This window comes from Arabidopsis lyrata, assembly GCF_000004255.2.
Source record: "Arabidopsis lyrata subsp. lyrata unplaced genomic scaffold ARALYscaffold_3, whole genome shotgun sequence".
Classification (NCBI taxonomy): Eukaryota; Viridiplantae; Streptophyta; class Magnoliopsida; order Brassicales; family Brassicaceae; genus Arabidopsis; species Arabidopsis lyrata.
Window position 1 is genome coordinate 14,430,051 of NW_003302553.1, and position 19,817 is coordinate 14,449,867.

Genomic DNA, 19,817 nt, shown 5'->3' on the forward strand with positions numbered 1-19,817 from the left:
TGGGGAAGTGGTGTGAGTTCTTTGTGAACACTTGGTCTCAGAAAATAAGCGGAATAAACTACAACTATGATAAGATTGTTGCAGTATTGCGTTTCTGGAGAATAACTTCTTACTGTGGTTGGTTCTTATTATAGTTTTATGAACTGACTTTACAATTTTATTAGTTACATTGACTGAATCTTTTTTTTTTCCTATAGGAAACAATGTTTTAATGAGTGAATATGGCTGTTCACGTCTATACATTGATCCAATCTTTTATGAACTTGACATTCCAAGTTATCTGTAAGTTGAAAATTCTCTTATAATTGGCTTATATTTTGGTTGAGATTCATAGCCTAGGTAAACATAAAGCATATGTTTTTTTGCAGGCGATCATTCGACGATGGATCAAGTGACGAAGAGGATGTGATGATGGAGATGGTTGATGAGAACTAACATGTGAAGGAAGGAGTGATTGGATTTGCAAGGTTACTTCAGTTTCTCTTAGTTTATGTTGTTTTTTTTTTTAAATTTTCAGAGGGGATGAACTCTGTTCTACAGAGATTAACTCTGTCTTTTTAAAAATTTCCTTTTGGTATGAAAAACTCCTTTTGTAATCGACTTGAACTAATGTCTACTCTATTTGTTTCTTTTGCATTTAATCTCTATTTTACTCTATTTCCATATTAAGTTTTAGTAGCAGCCAACCTAAATTTAAGAGTTGTTTTCTAACAACTATATTGTAATCATAAATGTTAAGCTAAGCTATATATCTAACTATTATATATTGTATATAATTAGTTAGCATTGCCATTGATATAAATTTTCGTATCATAATGTTTCGAGAATATACCTTATGTAATTGGTTTAAGATCCTAAATCATCAGTCAATCTTGATTGCATGATTTCTTTCCTTAATCTGCGCATATAGTAACAATAGTTAGCTTTTAAATATATGATTCTCATCATATTATTACTTATGAAATATAATCTTTCTAATCTATGTCATTACACATATCTTGATCCTATGCAATAGTAATAATCGTATGAACAACTTATCTTTCTAAATCATCTTCTTTTGGCAACATCATCATCTATGTTATTATCTGAAATCAATTTAAGAACGACATGATGTTAATATATTTCAGGAAACAAAATCGATTGTTCAAATCTATATACAAACCAATTTTGAAATCTTTACAATCATGGCTCTGAAGATTTATGTAGATAGATTTAATTACTTTGTTAAATTCCAAAAATACAGTAAAATTACTTTGTAAAATTTATTGGGTTTTAAACTTACTCAGAAGCTTGGGTTCTTCACAGTCATCTCCCAATGAATCTATTCAAACAGAGAATTGCACAAACTGGAAATCAAATCGACGAATTGGAAAAAATAAAAAGTTCTCTAAAATTGAATCAATCAAAAGCTTACCTGTTTCTATAATTCGGAATCAGTGGTAGAAACTTGATAAAAGCAACGATAAAGCTCGATCTAAGCAGTATTACGTTTTCTATTTTCAGATCGAAGATTAGCATGAAATTTTTCTGGGTTTGTTGTTTCATCTCTTTTCATCTCACCGACAATGATTGTTGGGTTGAGAATTATTTGTCCAAAAAAAAAAAAAAAAAAAAAAAACAGCGATATATCAAATGGATCAGCGAAATATTTAGGCCCAATTGACAGGTCTATAGCTTTTTATTGGATCACAGATGTATTAACGGAATCGAAAATGGGCCAATAGATTTTTATGTGGCCCAAACATAAAACTTAATTATAGATATATCAAATTACAAACACAAATTACATAAAATATTTATACATAAATTCAAAATTTAAAACCAATTTAACACAAAACAAATTCCTTTAGGAAATTTATTTTAAACATTGGAAAATTGAAAAAACATTTATATTTCAAAAATTACTCTATCTATTTTATTATCTGATACCAAAATGTTTTTTTTTATATAAAATTCACATATTTACATACAACAAAAACACATATTTATTTACAACATCTCTTATGCAACACAATAATTTTATTTCACCAAACAAATCATTTTATAGTTTAAGAAATAAAAATATACAATATAAATCAAAATAATAATTTGGTTTCACAAATATTACAACCAATTTTGCAACTTTCTCAATAATTCAACAAAACCAAACCAAGATATCCAATCATTCACCAATCAAAATTATATAATTCTTACTAATTATTCTTTCCAATCTTTTTAGCCAATCAAACAAAAAAACCCGTACATACGTTATACAACACTATATGTTAAACCCGTTTTTACTATATGTTATACAACAAATATTCAACCCGCATATTTTAAAATATAAAAGCCCGCACGTATGTGCGGGTCCGGACCTAGTATACTGTGATTCGAAATTTTAAAAACGGACATATATTATCCAATTGACGAAAATGTGTGTTCAACGTTCTACATCGATTAAAATATTTAGAAAATGATTCAGAATCATATCATAAATAAGAACATTAATAAAATAGATGAGTTTTTTTGCCGGACGGGTTTGGCGGGACGGGTTTTTGAATCAACAATAATAAAAAGATTAAAATATCATTAATCCGCCGCTTCAATACGGATTAAATCTTTTTTTTAATACCACAAATATTAGACATATTAAATCAGTCTCATTTAGAAAAGATTGTATAAAACCAAAAATTGTCCCGTGTTATAATATCATGTGGTCTTGGAAGATGATATGATTTGTAAACTTTTATATATAATAAATAATCATTAAATTTTAAAATAAAAACAAATCACGGGACGGGTTAAGAAATTACGGAACATGTTATATTTCGGAAAGGATTTATATGGCGGACGAATTTGAATCAATATTTATATACCGCTTTAATACGGGTTAAATCCTCCCTTTATTAATTATTGTCTCGTGGACTCTTGGTATACCGTTACTTAATTAATAACAATTATAAACTATAATATAAATAAATATGTTATAAGGAGATACAATTTTAAAAATATTTTTATACTAACTTTAAAATTAAATCATCCCGCGGTGTACCGCGGGTTAAAATCTAGTATATAATATATATCTTCACATTTTACCCCAAAAAAAAAAAATGTGTCTATATATATATATATATAGAATTGGGTTTAAGTTAGAAACAATGGCTACAAAGCCACTTTCTCCGGAAAAAAACGCTAGAATGCCATTGCTATAATATTGATTTTCTGGAAAAAACCCGAAAAAACCGCTATCTACTTTTTTTTTGCCGTTTAATACGTGTAGTTTTAAATTTGGAATAAAAATACCTTGTTTAATTGTTGTTGTCTTTTAAATTCTTTGTTTTTTAAATTTTGGTAGATTCGTACTTAAACGTTAACGGCGGTTAACGATGGTAGCGGAATTGCTAACTGTAGTTAAAGCTTAACCCATCATGTTAACGTATTTATATACGATATCTTTTCTTAAGTTTCCGAATATGTTGTCGTAGTCAAGTGGTTATACATGGGTTGTTTTGTCCACCTTTTCCTGAGTTCGATCCCACCTCATGTGATTTAGATGTTTTTTTTTTTTCCTTAATTTGACTTCTTCTTCACAAAACACTCTATTCTTTCTTCACTGTAATTTTCTTTAAGATGTTCTCAAGTTCACAATTGTTGAATCTCACTTTCTCACCCAATTTTGTAATTGACAAACCTTTTGACTAATAAACAAAAGAATCAGAGTTTCAAACCAACAAATAAAAATTGGAAAACAAAACGCATTTTTATTTTAGTAAATTACAGATCCGGTGGTTGTGCGTAGAACAAAGTTTCCAGATCTGGTGGTTGAAAAAACCCATTCCTCGGCGGATCTCGTTTCCTCACCACCATCGATTTCTTCCTCGACGGCGATAGACAAACAGACGCCACCGAAATCTTATACATCATGTTTCTCGGTGTCGTACATCTTTCCTCCGCCATCTCCGTCGTCCTCTCCACAACCTCCATTCTTCTCTCTCTTTGTTTCTCTCGAACTCGAAGAAGAAGACGTCAAATTAACAAAAAAAAAAAAGAAAAAAAAAACGTCTAAATGACATAAAGTGGATTGAACTCAGGATAAGGTGGACAAAACAACGCATTGTTAACCACTGGACTACAACAACATACTCATAAATTCTTTAAAAGAGATTATATATAAACATGTAAACACCATGGGTTAAGCTCTAACTGCGGTTAACAATTCCGTTACTATCGTTAACAGTCGTTAACGCAGAAGTAATAATCTACCAAAATTTAAAAAACAAAGAATTTAAAAGACAACAAACAATTAAATGAGGTATTTTTATCCCAAATTTAAAACTACATGTATTAAACGGCAAAAAAAAAAAATAGATGGCGGTTTTTTCGGGTTTTTTCCCATTGATTTTCTTTGACCATTTTTTTTAAATCAAAACAGAATCAAATGTCTAAAAATCCTTACAAAAGATTAACAATTACAAACTCAACCTAGAATTCTCTATCACAACAACCAAACACTCCCCAATCAATTTCTGATTATTCTCTCGCCATCTCTTCCTCCGCCGTAACCACCATGTCGTCTTCTTCAACCCCACATAGTCAGATCACAGAACATATTGAATAAGTACAATATTAAATAAAAATTAAATGCTGAGCGTTTTTTGAGGCCCACTAAGAGATTTTTGTTTTTGAGATTTCTTTTTTGCTTTTTAAATATTAAATAAAGAATAATTCATTAAGGGTAAAATGAATATTACATATATATATATAGTAGCATAGAGACTCTAAAATGGCATGCCCGATTCATTTTTTTGGTTTAGTGGCATTCTAGCCTCTGTCTCTTTAAGTTAGGCCCTGTTTCGTTTTTCTTTTGATATTTTATTTAATCACATCCTCGACTACCATCTCAAATCCATAAGACAATTATTTTAGTTTAGTTATTCCATCTTCTGAAATTCGACACTACCAATATTTTTCTATGGTAATCTTACTTAGGGCTTGATTGGTTCTCCTGCTAGCACCCGCCTAGCGGTTGTTAGCGGTCGGTTGTGGTTGTTAGCGGTTGGTACCAATCATAGAAACCGCTCTATACCGCTTCGAACCGTTCGAAATCGCTGGATTTCAAAAGCTCCTTCCTGCAAGCATTTGCGGTTGAAAACCTACAATTTTTACTTTCAATGCCTAAGTAACAGTTAAACCAAATTTTACCCCAAAAATAACCAGTTAAGCTCGTTATTGAATAATTCTATCCAATTGCGTCAACTTGATGCATATACTATAGTATTTTATAACTTTTCCCTCAACATAGAACTTGCATCAGTACTTGTCAGCTTCACGTGCTTCTGTATTGAACGCATGTCCTCCATTTTGTCTAGACTCTAGAGTGATGTCAGTGACATCATGTCATATTACTTTTGTTGCTTGTTTTAAGATACTATTACATCAGTATAACAGTTAAATGAAAAAACTTGAACCAATACATATGACATCAACGTTCTTTTCCTGACAACATTTTCATTTATCATCCCTAACTTTTTTGGGATGCTTTCACCTACACACTCAATGACTCAAACCAAACCAAACAAGAACACTTCCCACTACTTATGGCTCAGGATGGGTTTTGGTTTAGCCTAAACCTAATCATGTAGAAACCGAAATCAAACCCCAACCAACAGTAAGATAACTTAGACAGAAAACATCACTAGGGATGTTAGATGTTTATCAAAACCGGTTCCAAGAGAATGCAACGGGACTTCTAACTTCGTGCTGCGGATTGCTCCAAGTGATGGATCCAAACTCAGCCTTGTTCGTCATACTCACTCCTTTCTTGCTAACAAACGTGACTGTGTACCTCTTCTTCTCTCCCACGCTTCTAAACGCAAGTTTTGATGGTTTAACTGAGATCGCAACACTAGGAGCTCCATTAACCGTCACTTTGTAAACCGAGTTTTCTGCACCAACATTTGTTACTTCCCGAGTGTACCGCACAACTCTTTTACCCCCAAACAAAACCGAGAAACTTGGGTAGTTGAGCTGACCAGGATCTGAGAACTTCTTTGAGCAGTTGACGCTAGGTCGCTTCACAATCGCAACAATGTGATCTACTGTGTAGTCTAGAGAGCACAAGAACCTGATGTATTCCTCGGTGGAGATATCGTAGACAAGACCCGGTGAGAGAGCCTTTTGAGGATCTACATGGCCCGAGCCGTGAGCATGTGGGTTAGAGAGGCTGTTGTCTGCAGCATCATGGAGAGGGGCGTTGGTGTTATCAAGAACGTAAGCTGTGGTCATGAGGGCTGATTTGATAGCACTCGGACTCCACTCTGGGTGAGCTGCTTTCAAAAGACCAGCTAAACCACTGATGTGTGGGCATGACATTGACGTACCTAACAAAAATCAGACACTTTTCATGTCAAACAAAACAAATCCAAACCCCTCTTTATAACCATAGATAAATCAATAACTGAAATATATAATCAAAATCATGCTTTAAGTTTTTTATGAAGAGGGTAAAAACTAAAACTTCCAAGAATCAGACCCTTTTCATGTCAGAACAAATCAATAATTTGAATATGCATAAAACCAAGTTTCAAAATTGAGCATCTTGAACCCGTGAAGCTTCATAATAGTACCTGACATGATGTTGAACTGAGTCCTCCTTGAGTCCTTCTCAAGACCAGTAGGACCAATAGCATCAGACCAACCAGCCAAAATGTTAACCCCAGGACCAATAACATCAGGTTTCAAGATTTCAGGAGTTACAGTATTTGGACCTCTTGAGCTAAAAGCAGCAACCACAGGAGACGGCTTAACATCAAGAACCGTTCCTTTAAAAACAAGAACAGCAGTTGGATTAGAATCTGACTTAACATACTCTCTAAGTAAATCACCCGTCTTCTTCCCTACAGCAACCGCGGGAAGCAAATGACTATCCGCCACAAGCTCCTCTCCACTCGCCGCAGTATTCGCCATTATCATCCCCAAACCACCAGCATCTCTAACCACAGCTCCTTTCTCAACTCTAGCATTAACACCTCGATCACAAACAACGATTTTACCACGAACAATACCCGAATCAAGCGAACCAGGTAAACAAAGATTACTCGAACTACTATTCCCTTTATTATAAACCAACTCAAGCGGTTTCGTCCCCATTCCTACACCGCTATAAAGCGAAACACCGGTAAGTCTTTTCCCGTTACCGAGATTCGCAAAAGCCGGAAAATCTCTATCTAAAGTCCCAGCACCAACAGTCATAACCCAAGGCGCAACATTAGCAACAGAAGCTCTAGTCGGACCACTATTCCCAGCTGAACAAGACACAAAAACACCTCTCTCCATAGCCGAAAACGATCCAATCGCAATCGTATCGCGATAATACGGAGCCGAACCACCACCAAGAGATAACGAAAGCACATCAACACCATCAAGTATAGCTCGATCCATAGCAGCTAGAATATCAGATCCAAAACAACCACTACTCCAACAAACTTTATAAGTAGCAACACGAGCATGAGTCGCCATACCTCTGGCCGTACCGGCGGCGTAACCGAGGAAACTAGCGTTTCCAACGGCGGATCCAGCGGCGGTTGTTGAAGTATGTGTTCCATGTCCATCAACATCACGAGGAGAAACAGATTCACGTTTACTCGAAAAACCACCTCCTGACGCCATTTGAAACCCTTTGGAGAAGCTTCTAGCTCCGATTAGCTTCTTGTTACACAACTTCGAATCGAAATCGGAACCAGATTCACATTCACCTTTCCATTTAGAAGGAATCTCAGGCATATCAGTATCATCAAAACTTTTAGATTCAGGCCAAACACCAGTATCTAAAACTCCGATGATAACGCCATTAGAAGCAGAAGCAAGATCTTGACCAGTGTAAACACCGAATTCGGAATTGAGACCGAGAAATTCAGGAGTACGAGTTGTGTGAAGTGTGTAGAGAGGATCTTCGAAGATATCGAGGATTGAGTTTGAGGAGAGGAGAGAATCGGCTTCGTTGGAGTCGAGGTAAGCGGAGAAGCCATGGAAGGAGGTTGTGTAAGTGTAGAGAAGAGAAGATTGTGATTGGAGTTGGGATGTGTACCAATCGTGGTGAGTGAGGAATGATTCCGGTTTATCGGAGTGTTTGACGCGGATGATGTAGGTTTTTTTGGCGGTGGTGTGGAGGAGGAAGAGGAAGAGGAAGGTGGTGATGGTGATGGAGGAAGAAGAAGCCATGAGTGAGTGTGTGTGAATGATGATGATGAAGTAGAGAAGAAGAGAGTGTTAAAGAGAATTGGAATAAGAAGAAGAAGAGAGAGAGAGAGAGAGAGAAAGATGGGATTTAGAAGGGGAAAAAAGAGAAGGTGGCCACGTAAGGGACGTGTGACCGTTAGAAAAATAACGGAAATGCCATCGTCGGTGGGGTTTTGAAAAGAGTGTGTGTGGGAAACACAGCTGGAGACACGATACGTGATAAAAGGGGAAGAAAGAGAGAGAGAGAGTCATTGGTTTTGGTTCAGTCTGGCCCATTCTCTTCTTTTTATTGGTTTTCTCAACCTTCTTTTTTGTTTCTTTTTCAACGTTCTTTTTGTGTCTTTTTCTTCTTTTTCTTTTTTTTTTTCTTATAAGTTTTTAGTACTCTCTCCGTTTTAATCTCGTTTTACAAAGGATATTGTTTTGTGTTTTCAATGCAGTTTTAAAGACTAATTTTCTTTGTTGTCCATACTATTTCAGTTTATTAATTAGAAAGAGAGTATTATTTAGTGTATTAATAAGAGATACAAATGAAATTTGTTTACTTTTCTTAATTTATGTGAAGAATACTAAAATGACACTCTTTATGAAATAAAGGGAGTAATTTTTTGTTTTTTTCACTTCTATTTTATCCATCATTTAAATAAATAAATAAAATTTTGGTAGAATCATTGAAATAATTAGGTATGGATGTTTGGGTATTCAGATCGGATTCGGGTCGGGTTTTCAGATTTAAAAGTTTAGAATCCATTCGGGTATTTTAAGATTTTGGGTCGGGTTCGGTTTGGGATTTGGGTTTGGGTTCGGGTTTACTCAAATATTCAAAAATCAAAATTTTGTATGCAAATCTATCAAATTACTTGAAAATTTCAAAAATTCCCAAAACAACAAGAGTATTTATAAAAAAAGAAAACAAATGTATTTTTATTTGAATATATCCAAAAGTAATCGAAAATACACAAAATAACCAAAATAAGTATTAATATCACTAATATATTATTAATATATACTTATATTTGAGGTATATTCGGGCACCTGTTCCGATCGGGTTCAGGTCAGATTTTTTGGTTTTGAAATTTAGGACCTGTTCGGGTATTTAAAAATTTTGGGTTCGTGTTCGGATCGGTTCTTCGTGTTCGGATATTATGTCCAGGGCTCCAGGCCTAGAAATAATTATGTTTGGGTGGATGTTGGGTTTTCGAGTTTGTTTGAAATTTTGATGAGTGTTGTTGAGAAATGAGAATTAAGGTCATTTAAGGGTAACTAATAAAGTTGTTGTACTGTTTTTGAGAATTAATATCATTTAAAGGGTAAAACTAACAATTTTTTTTAAAATTAATTTTCAGATCTAGAGATATTTAGGGGGGTGTATTAGAATAGGAATTTTAGAAGAGTGTTGTTTTTTCTATAAATCACCTGTTATTCAACTAATGATTTTTAAATGCCTTTCAAAATCCTATGTTATTGGAAATGAAATTTATGTAAAATCATTCAAAATCATCTAAAATCCCTAGTTATTCAATCAATGATTCGTAAAACTCATATCAAATCTACTATTATTCAAAAATTACCAAGAATTTTAAGAAAAGATTTCTAAAAAGATTGTAGGAGACTTTACATACATTTATAGTTGAAAATAGAGGCCAAGAAAATCACACCTATAGAGGTGGGATTTGAGAGACTTCACATAAATTTTAAAATAACGTTTATGTAAAAAATTGCTGAAAAGTGAAAACAAAAGCCTCCCTGTATCTTCTTCTTCTCCTCCACATGGCTTTGACTACTTCTCTGTTTTCAATGATCGATCATCGATTAGTTCTTTTTTTTTCTTTGTGTCTAAAATTAAAAGTTTGTAAATTATCTAGGGGATTGATTGAAGATTCTAATCCATGAAATTTTTTTGCGGAAGACGACGATGCCATGAGCTTACACATCTTAAAGGAAGACCTTTTCTCTAATTTTTGATCTTCTTCATATTTGAGGATAACAACGACATGTGATTATGAATTGATGATAGATATGGTTGAAACGACCTCCATCGTAAATATGCCAAATTGAAGAAGGAACTAATTAATTTGGGGTTGCGATTCGTTGTGTCAGGTCAGAGCGATTCTCGTAATGCTGCTCGTCACAGATTCTTCACATGAACATCGACGTCCATGATTAAAAAGATGGCTGAGTACATTCTAGTGGTATGGTGGTCATGTAGATAAAGCTTGAGCACAACATGACATATACAAACTTAAGTTCAAGACGGAAGTATTGCTATAAATCAAGAGCTGTTTAATTGTTCATCCGAGAATCTTGTGATTGATTTTCTGTTTTCTCTCTCGAGTCTTTAACGCTGCAGTTTCGTTCCTACTAGCTATAAGAGTGGGGTTGGATGCTTCGCTTAGGCGAATATGTTTGAAAGTTTTAACTACTGCTTGTCCTTTGCTATTGATGGAATTTATGGTGATATTAGCCATCGTGACTTTATGACAATGAGGTGTTTACCTAAGTCCTATCTTTGTCCAAACTTTCCAATAAAGATAATATCATGAGATAATGGAAACCATGTGATCAAGCTGGCACGGAAGATTGATAAGCCACTGAATGTGTATAGAATGAATGAAGAAAGCAGAGGAAGCCAGACGTGAGAGAAGAAGCTTGAAGAAACTAATGTTGGCACGTGTGAATAATGACTCGTAGATAAGAATAGTTTTCTCATTTGTTAGGTTTTATGCATTGTTTGTTGTAAAAAGTGACATATGTGATACTTATGATGGTTCTTCTCATAAACGGTGTATCGATTATTTGATTGTTAATAAGAATACAGTTTTTTACTTAACAAATGATCGACTTGAGATTTGGAGGTGACGAGAGCAAAATTATCACACACAACACCAATATCATCTATAATGATAAATCTCACCAAATCACTAAACTTTGTTTTTTGTAATTATAGAAAAGTCTATACTTACAATGACAAAGGATTTTGGATTTTGAATTATATCACCTACAATTTCCTTAAATCCTACTAATATTCCTCCAAATCTAAATTCCACCAAATCATACCAAATGTTTAGTCCAATACACCCCCCTTAAGTTATTAGCAAAAGTATATGATTGACCGGAAAAATAGGAAATATAATCAATTAGGTTATAGATTTGACTAAGAATAATATACAAACCAATCCATTATTTTGTGAGCGTTTTTAAATGATAAGATGTGTAGATTTAAGAAATCATTCTTTTTAGATTTTGACAGAATATTTAAAGGTTTGATTGAACTTACCAACTGGATCGGAAGAAAATTTCATGAATTGTATGTTTAGGTTTTGAGTATGATGGATCTTTCGCTGTTTGGCATGAGAGAATTTGGGTAGAGTTTACTTGACTCAAGTTTAAGAGACCAAATTGTTTAGTTTTTAGATCATGTTTGCTAATTATAAAAGAACTAGATTTTGTTCCCGTGCAACATTTTAATTTAAAATCTCTTTTATTAATAAAAATATTTATCATAAAATATAATCATTTAAATCTAAAAAATAAATATTTGAGCATAAATATAATAATTCAAATTTTAACATCATTTCATATAAAATGTGAATATATCTAGTTTCATGAACATTATTTAGTGTAAATGTACATCTATAATATCATGTTGCTATAACAGCTTTAGCGAGCATGTTTTACTATACCCATTGAAGCAAGTGCATTGTGTCATAAGAGAATTCTTGACGAAGTCATCAATGTGCATATTTTATCTAACTTTTCATCATTATATTACACCACCAAATGGTTAAACCCAAGTTTAAATCTAATAATTTGTTTAATAACGTATGTCATGTATTTTTCCAAAAACTCATTCGTTTCACACAATGAATGAGATCTCAAAGAATTTAACCTTAGTCATCTCCATTATCTTTCTAAGTTTTAAAAATTTATTTTTATTAACTTTTAACTACCAATTCTTTCGTTTCTGTCAAAAAAAAAAAAAAAAAAAACTACAAATTCTTTCGTCATCTTCTATGATGCACTTGTTGACTCTCCACATCTACTTTCTTTTCACCTTCTATTGACTTACATATTATATATATTGGACTATGAATTGATTTTAAAGACATATCATTAATTATTTTCTCCTTAATTATAGTCTTTCAATACTCAAATTTTTGGGTCAAAAGCATTTGATGAAATATCAATCTTGTTCTGCTTTTTTATCATACGATAAAGTTGTAGTTCCACTTGAGAATATGCTATACAAATTACATATCACTTTTCTAATGGCTTACATTTTCATTTTCTGTATATTTTGTGTAGAACTCATGAATAATATGATCATTGATTATTTATTTTTTTAATGTAAAATAAATAAATAAATGTTTAAAGTGTATTTTAATGTAAAATAAATAATGTTGCTTAGGTGGATGCTTAGGTGGATATGCTAGATGGAGAGAAGACTCTCCCATTATATATATAGATTAGGTGAATTTCGTTGTCGACATGTCTGACATGATTATGTATATGAGTGTTTACGAATCGCTAACATAAAAGCGGATAATTTGACACGAAAAGTTCGTAGAGTCTCGCATCATAACATTCCATATGAATGATTCTTTTGAGCTTTATTTAGTTTTGGATAACAAAAAAAAAAAGCATATGAGTGTTTACATGCGTAACTGAAAGCGTGCAGATAAATTGGACGTATGTGGTAATGATGTCATGGTATGATGTGTCGACATTTTTCTTGTAACAATTGATGAATAACTTTACTTTTTTTTGGTAACGCATCATTAAAAATGCGTTGTTATGTGTTATGTAAAATTCATTTTTACGATGATATCATAAAATATATTGGGTTGGAATTTTACAAAATCCGGAAAATATACAGTTAAATCGAAATATTATACCACAAGGTTAGAAAAGTTGGAGACCAATTTATTTTTGATTGGCCAAGACAAACTGCTAAAAACACATTCTTGGCAAGTACAATGTCCACCTAAGATACGTCATTTCTTGTGGCAAATCTTTACAGGTTGTGTACCAGTTACAGAAAATTTGCAGAGAAGAAGAATTGATTGTGCACAGGCTGTGTCAGGTGTGGCGAACCAGTGGAAACAATCAATCATACACTCTTTCAGTGCCACCCAACACGACAGGTTTGAGCACTTTCCCAGATGGAAAATTTTTCAACGGTGTCTATTTTTGCGAATTCGGATCACTTATTTTGGAGAATACCTTCGGAATTTCATTCTTTAGCCTTTCCATGGATTATCTGGTATATTTAGAAAGCAAAAAATGAAAAAATCTTTGAAAATATTGATAAAGATCCGTTAGAAGTATTACAGTTAGCGGAAAAAGAAGCACAATTGTGGCAGTCAGCCCAAATCGAGCTTCAACATGAAACTAATGGCACTGTAGAATTGGTATCTCGTTCTCGAGTGGGGGATGCTTCACTTGATTCGAATTATTCTAGATGTCGTTGCTTCGTGGATGGATTGTGGAAAGACAATGATAAGTTCTCCGGTACAGGATCGTTCTGTACATCATCAAACGGAGAATCGCCAACCATGGGAGGTGCCAACCTCCATAGAACTCTATCTCCATTACATACAGAATTCGAGGCTCTTTTCTAGGTGAGGAGTGTATGATTGGTGCAGATAATCAAGAGATAGCGTTCCTAACAGACTGTTCTGATATGGTGAAGATGGTGTCTTCTCCAACTGAATGGCCGGCGTTTTCAGTGTACTTGGAGAAATTCCAAAGCGACAAGGAAGAATTTTCATCCTTCTCTTTATCTTTAATTTCTCGTAATGCTAATATAAAAGCGGATAATCTGGCACGAAAAATTCGTACAGAACCGTTTCATATCATATATGTAAACAACATTCCTTAGGAATAGATCTTTTAAACTCCAATTAATTTTGGATGACAAAAAAAAATCATAAAATTACTTCTAACAGTTTTTTGCCACTACATAGTTCTACTTGTTTAGATACTATTTTCAAAACTAGGGGGAAATCCGGGATACGTCCGGTATATTTGTAAATTTTGACAACTTTTAAAATAATTTAATTGTTTTTCTTGGGAAATTTCTATGCATAAATTTTAATATTTTGTTTGAAGCCTATTTGAAATAATTAATTTGAGATTTATAGTTTTTGTTTTTTGAGTTTACGTTAATTATTAACTAAATAAATAGGAATGTAATTGAAGAAGGCTATAGTAACCTTAAAAAAACTTTGGAATTTCTTACATTTTATATAAAATAAAATTCACTCATTGCATTAGAGGTTTTTTCCTTCTAAAAATTGATTATATATATATATATATATATATATATATATATATATATATATATATATATATATAGTGTGGATAAGTTTGGGTGATTATTTGGGATGATGGGTAATAAAGCTATTAAACTTAATTGGTGTATAATTTATTATTGGTTTGGTAATTTATATACTGTTTAAAATATCATTTGTTATAATAAGTTTGGTAGCATATTTGTTTTTTTTTGCCTATGGTAATTATTCTCTAATTAAACTGTTTTTGGTCCTTTTTAAAATTAAAAGTTACTATGAAAAGTATATTATATTTGCTGTAATTTAATTTAGGTTTCTTTAATAATAAAATTTATGTGGGGTTTGAAATATTTTAATTTGTATTATTATTTGATGGGTTATATTCTTTTGTTGTTGGTTGAAGTTATATGTTGGTATTGATTTGGTTTGGGACACTGTTTTTTTTCCAATTACGAAAGTTTGCGATTAGGATTTTCGATTGGTTGGCTCATTATTCATTTTTATAGTGGTTTAAGATTAGAGAGATGGGTCTAAAATGTTCATGGTTTTTTTATTTCATTGGTGCATATTTGAAAAATATTGAAGTTTTTGGATGCATGATTTGAAAGAAAATGTAGGCGTTAAAAAAAGATTTTATTGATTGGTATTTGTTCTTATGAAGCTAAATATTTGTTGTCCTTCATATTGGACAATTTGTCTTTGCATATAACCAAGTGACTATACATTCATGGTGGTAGATGTGGTTACATGCTAGGTTGTTGATATCATCACGTCTTTTGATTGTTTCTAGATAAATGACGCAGTCTTCGTTTTCCTCCGATGTTGTTGGGACTCTTTTGGCAGTTTCTAGATGGACAATGAGTACGTCGGTGAATTTGTAATCTGTAACCTTGAAATATATAATAATGGCCTTACCGCTTTCACTTTCTCGGTGAAGCAGATTCCATGTTTGTGGTCGGAGACTTTGTAGATTCTTTTGGACGGGGTGATCATAAACTTTTTTAGCTTGTAAACAGAGTTCCGCTTGAGATCCTCTTGGTAGCGGAATAGCCGGTTTGCAGATATGAATCCTTGCAGTGCGTTTGACTAGATCTTTTGGACGAGGTGATCATAAACTTTTTTAGCTTGTAAACGGAGTTCCGCTTGAGATCCTCTTGGTAGCGGAATAGCCGGTTTGCAGATATGAATCCTTGCAGTGCTTTTGACTGTAGGCTGAATGATTAGTTTGGATTCAAGTTGGATTTGTAAATCTATTGAGAATATTAAAGACATATATGGGAGTCTATGACAAGCAGTTCTAGACCCATCAATATGTTGTCTCTCTTGAAATTCCCGGCCTCCCTGAAACGAATTAGTCAGACTAACACTTCTTCGTCACAGAAATCTCCATCAATCTCATTGAAAATCTGAAAGGTGAATGGTTAGGGAGACTGTTATGCTTTTTTTTGGTGCCATGTTTTGATTGTAGTGATTGTTTGGTTTTTTTTTTTTTCTCTTTGTAGTCGGAGAGCTGAGATTTTATAGGAGGATTCTCATAAGAGGCTATGATTTTGAAGATAGTGGTCATTAATTTTGTTTGATGTGAATAAATGGGGAGTGAAGATGAGAAAGTGGGGTATTGATTACGGTGGCGAACTGGCGCTGGGAAGCTGAATCGATATAGGTTGTGAGAATGGAGACGATGGCTGGATGGTGAGGGTGAGGACGAGGGGTTTGTGGGTTTTTTTTTTTTTTTAACTTTGGGCTATTTAGGTTTTGAGATGGGCTAATTAATACTCCCTCCATTTCATAATATAGGTCGTTTTAGGTTTAAACACGCCGATTAAAAAGATCTATTTTTTAATAGTTCAACCAATCATAAAAGAGACTACTTAATATAAATAATTATAAAATATTAAAATAATATATTGCATTGAAACTCGAAAACAACTTATATTATAAAACAAAAAACTTTATTCAAAACGCCTTATTATGAAACGGAGGAAATATTAGGTGTTAATGTGTGTTTTGTATGGTGGGCTTCAATTAGAGCTAATGGGTTTATCGTGGGAGAAGTTTTTTTTCTTTCCCTATGCTTACGTGGCAAATTGAGAGGGTATAGGAAAAATAGCTGATGTGGATAGTCTAAGAGGCCTTAATTAGTTCCTTTTAATAGTAGTTTATGCCTCATTTTTATCCATTTTTATTTTTGCTCTGTTTAAATTTTTAATAATTATTTTACCCTTATTTTAAAAAATTTAAATCAACAAAATGAAAACAGAAAATTTCCTGCCAAAAAGTTTTCTGTCACAAAATTTTTCCCGCTACAAAAATGATCCCGTAATTGTTGGCAAAAACATGATACCAAATTTTTTGTGAAAAATAGATTTACAAGAGTTTTTAAAAGGTCTTAAAAAGATTTATAAGAGGTTTTAAAATGTTAAGAAGATTTACAAGTGTTTTGAACTATTTGTAAGGATTTTAAAAGGATTTACAAGGGTTTTAAAATAATTTTATAAGGGCTTTTAAGAGATTTACAAGAGGTTTTAAAGGATTTACAAGTGTTTTAAAAAGATTTTATAATGGTTTTAAGAAGATTTACAAGAATTTTTGAAGGATTCTATAAGGTTATTATATAAAGGATTTACAAGGGTTTTTTTAATGATTTACAATATTTTTTAAAGTTTTAAAAGGATTACAAAAGGTTTTTAGGAGTTTTAAAAGGATTTACAAAGATTTAAAAAAAAATCAAAGGGTTTCTAAAGGATTTAAAAGAGGTTTTAAGTGATTTACAAGAGTTTTTAAAAGATTTTATAAGATTTTTTAAAATATTTATAAGGGATTTTTAAGGAATTGAGAGAAACTTTTGGCGGAAAAATTTGCATGTTGCCGAAACTTTTTTGGCAATTTCACCTTCTCATTAGCTGATGTCATTAAAAGAACGGTAATTTAGTTGTTTTGTGATACAAGAATCGGTGGTGAGACTTGTATCGGGATAGAGATGGTGGCTTCACAAGCTGGCGGTCGCTTCTCTCTTGTGAAGGAAAGATGGTTGAAGGTGGAAATCTGACACGATGGCGGTGGCTTCTCTCGTGTGGGATCAATTCAAGGGGAAATGATGGATAAAGGGGTGATTGACTCGCTCAATCGGTGGTCGAACTAGATTGTTTGAATCACTCAAACAAGCTGATCCGAGGCTTCAAGAGAATAGAAGTGAATCGCTCACTTAAACTCTAATGAATAAAAACACACAAAGACTCAAACTTTGTGAAGAAGAACAAACTTTCTATTAACTTTCAATATTCAATGTTGTTTTACAATGAACGAAATAATGAGCTTATATAGGCTCATGTACAATATTCTACTACTCTAAAACAAGAAATAAATCACAGCATTAAAGAGATATGGCCGTTGGACATTAATTGTAGAATATGTCCAAATAAGGCAAGTGAGGTTTGCCTTGTATCTTGTCAACTTGGGGAGGAAGTTGTGACGGCTTGGAAGCTTCTGGAGGGTCTCAAGATTCTCACACAAGCGCACAAACAAAGAAGGAAAGAGTTGTTGCAAGTTGATCTCCTTCGGCTCCATGTATGGAAAGTAGTAACTCCCCGGGTTCTTGTGTGGTAAGGTGTACCAAAGTTCTTGTGGTACGTGTCTTATGTGGCCTAGAAGTTCTCCTGGTTTCCATATGTAGCTTTGAGGTGCGTCCAAGTGTAGAATAAGGGAGATTTCCTTGTTTGGCTTCATTTGGCGCAGTACTTCAGAGGGTAGTTCAGCAAGTAGTTCAGCAAGTAGTTCAGCGAGTAGTTCAGTCGGTCTGTCAGCAAGTACATAAGCTATATGTACTTGTAACATCTTTGAATCAATTGCTTGGTAAATGATTCCTTGATGACTTGATGTTGCCTCGTTAAAAACCTTTCTAGGTAAACCCATTGGGACAAACCCTAGATAAGGGAAAAAGAGTGCAATGGTCAAATTCCCACAACATGGTGATTCGGCTCGCTGGTCTGTGATTCCTCTTGAACCATCATTAGTCTTCTTAGGATTAATTTGCTGGTGAATAATTAACCCTAAGCCTTGTGCTTGATTAGGACTCCATTTGGGTAAGAATTCTTTAAAATGCTCCATATCAACCGGTTTGATAGATGGACCGGCTTGTTTGGTATAATCCCGGTTTGGTTTGATTTGGATGTCCGCATCATACCATCTCCCTTGAAAAAGTTTCGACCTCGAAACTGTACAATCTGCACCAAGAGAAAGCAAGTTAGCTTTCATTCGACTTTGGGAGGCTAGGGTCGTACCTTGGTAGGGTGGCGGTTTGATGATGCATGGTACTTCAGGTGGCTCTCCTTTGAGCAAGAAAGATAGGATCACTCCTCCGTTTTGATCCAGTGCTTTGAGTTGTCGTGTTACTTGCTTAACTCCTTCTCGGGTTTGGGCTTCAACTTTAAAATCCGGTGGTTCCTCTTTGATTAAGCAAGAGTTTGAGACTCTTCTAGTCTCCATGATAGATGGTGTTAGCATCAATGGTGCTGGTTCACTCTGGTTTTGAATTTGGTTGGCGACTTTCCTCACTTCCGGTGAATCATCTTTATGTTCCGTGTGTTCTTTGTTGGTACCTGCAAGTTCATCAACACTTTGGGCAAGAAACAAGTGCATTACAACAGTCATGAGATCAATATAAACAGGTAAAACAATTTTGGTTTGAACCATTTCTTTTCCACAAAATGTAACACAAAGTGATTCACAAACTATGTCACAAAGTAGATCAGCTACTTGATATGTCCTAAGACAAGAAATTAGTTCCATAGATTTATTTAAAAGATCTACTATTTTCTCACACTCTTTAAGGATTAACAAGTTTATTATCATATCACTCGAATTGCTAGAAACAATTAGAAGTAATAGTTTACTTACCTGACTTAGATCCTCAGTGAGTGTATCTTTCGAAATCAACTCGGTTTGTTGATTTGATGGCTGGTCCGGTGGTTCTTCTTGTAGGAGAATGTTGTTGGTAACAATTTCATTCTCCTTAGTGACATATTTTCATATCAAAACCTCTAGATATTGTTGCAGAACATCATTCGTTGTTGATCCCTCTTTTGGATCCACATGTGTCTCTTTATTACCTACATGTGTCTCAATACTTTTGGCACAAGACAAGTGTATTAAAACAGTCAAGGGACGTTCATAAACATAATGAAATAAGTTACTCTGAACCTTTTCATGTGTTAGACCAGAATCAACTTCTTGTTTGCTTTGATCCGAGAGTAACCATAACATTGTTGTGGCTTCTCTTTGATCTTCGCAAATCTTCATGGTACCTGT

General features: G+C 33.6%; 2 protein-coding genes and 2 long non-coding RNA genes across 4 annotated transcripts in view; 1 reads left to right on the forward strand and 3 right to left on the reverse strand.

The window, feature by feature from the left end:
• The window catches only part of LOC110230417, a 3,245-nt gene extending 1,637 nt beyond the window's left edge, over positions 1 to 1,608 (reverse strand). Inside the window, exons 1-3 of the long non-coding RNA XR_002333523.1 lie at positions 1,415 to 1,608; positions 1,283 to 1,346; positions 833 to 1,085 (exon numbers count right to left, since the gene is read on the reverse strand). This is a non-coding gene — a long non-coding RNA (uncharacterized LOC110230417). The remainder of the gene's footprint in view (positions 1 to 832; positions 1,086 to 1,282; positions 1,347 to 1,414) is intronic.
• LOC110230418 lies at positions 97 to 425 on the forward strand. The gene is made up of 3 exons (XR_002333524.1): positions 97 to 117; positions 198 to 282; positions 369 to 425. It is a non-coding gene; the product is annotated as an uncharacterized LOC110230418 (long non-coding RNA).
• Positions 1,609 to 5,410: 3,802 nt separating the features above from the next.
• Positions 5,411 to 8,272, reverse strand: LOC9321872 (subtilisin-like protease SBT1.8). Its single transcript, XM_002885760.2, has 2 exons — positions 6,606 to 8,272; positions 5,411 to 6,359 (listed from the first exon to the last, which is right to left on the reverse strand). Exons 1-2 carry the CDS (start codon positions 8,197 to 8,199, stop codon positions 5,695 to 5,697), a joined length of 2,259 nt encoding a protein of 752 aa, XP_002885806.1. The 5' UTR covers positions 8,200 to 8,272; the 3' UTR covers positions 5,411 to 5,694.
• Positions 8,273 to 17,732: 9,460 nt separating this feature from the next.
• LOC110229795 lies at positions 17,733 to 19,471 on the reverse strand. The gene has a single exon (XM_021030682.1). The coding sequence runs from the start codon at positions 19,359 to 19,361 to the stop codon at positions 17,859 to 17,861; it is 1,503 nt and encodes a 500-aa protein (XP_020886341.1). The 5' UTR covers positions 19,362 to 19,471; the 3' UTR covers positions 17,733 to 17,858.
• Between the last annotated feature and the right edge of the window lie 346 nt (positions 19,472 to 19,817).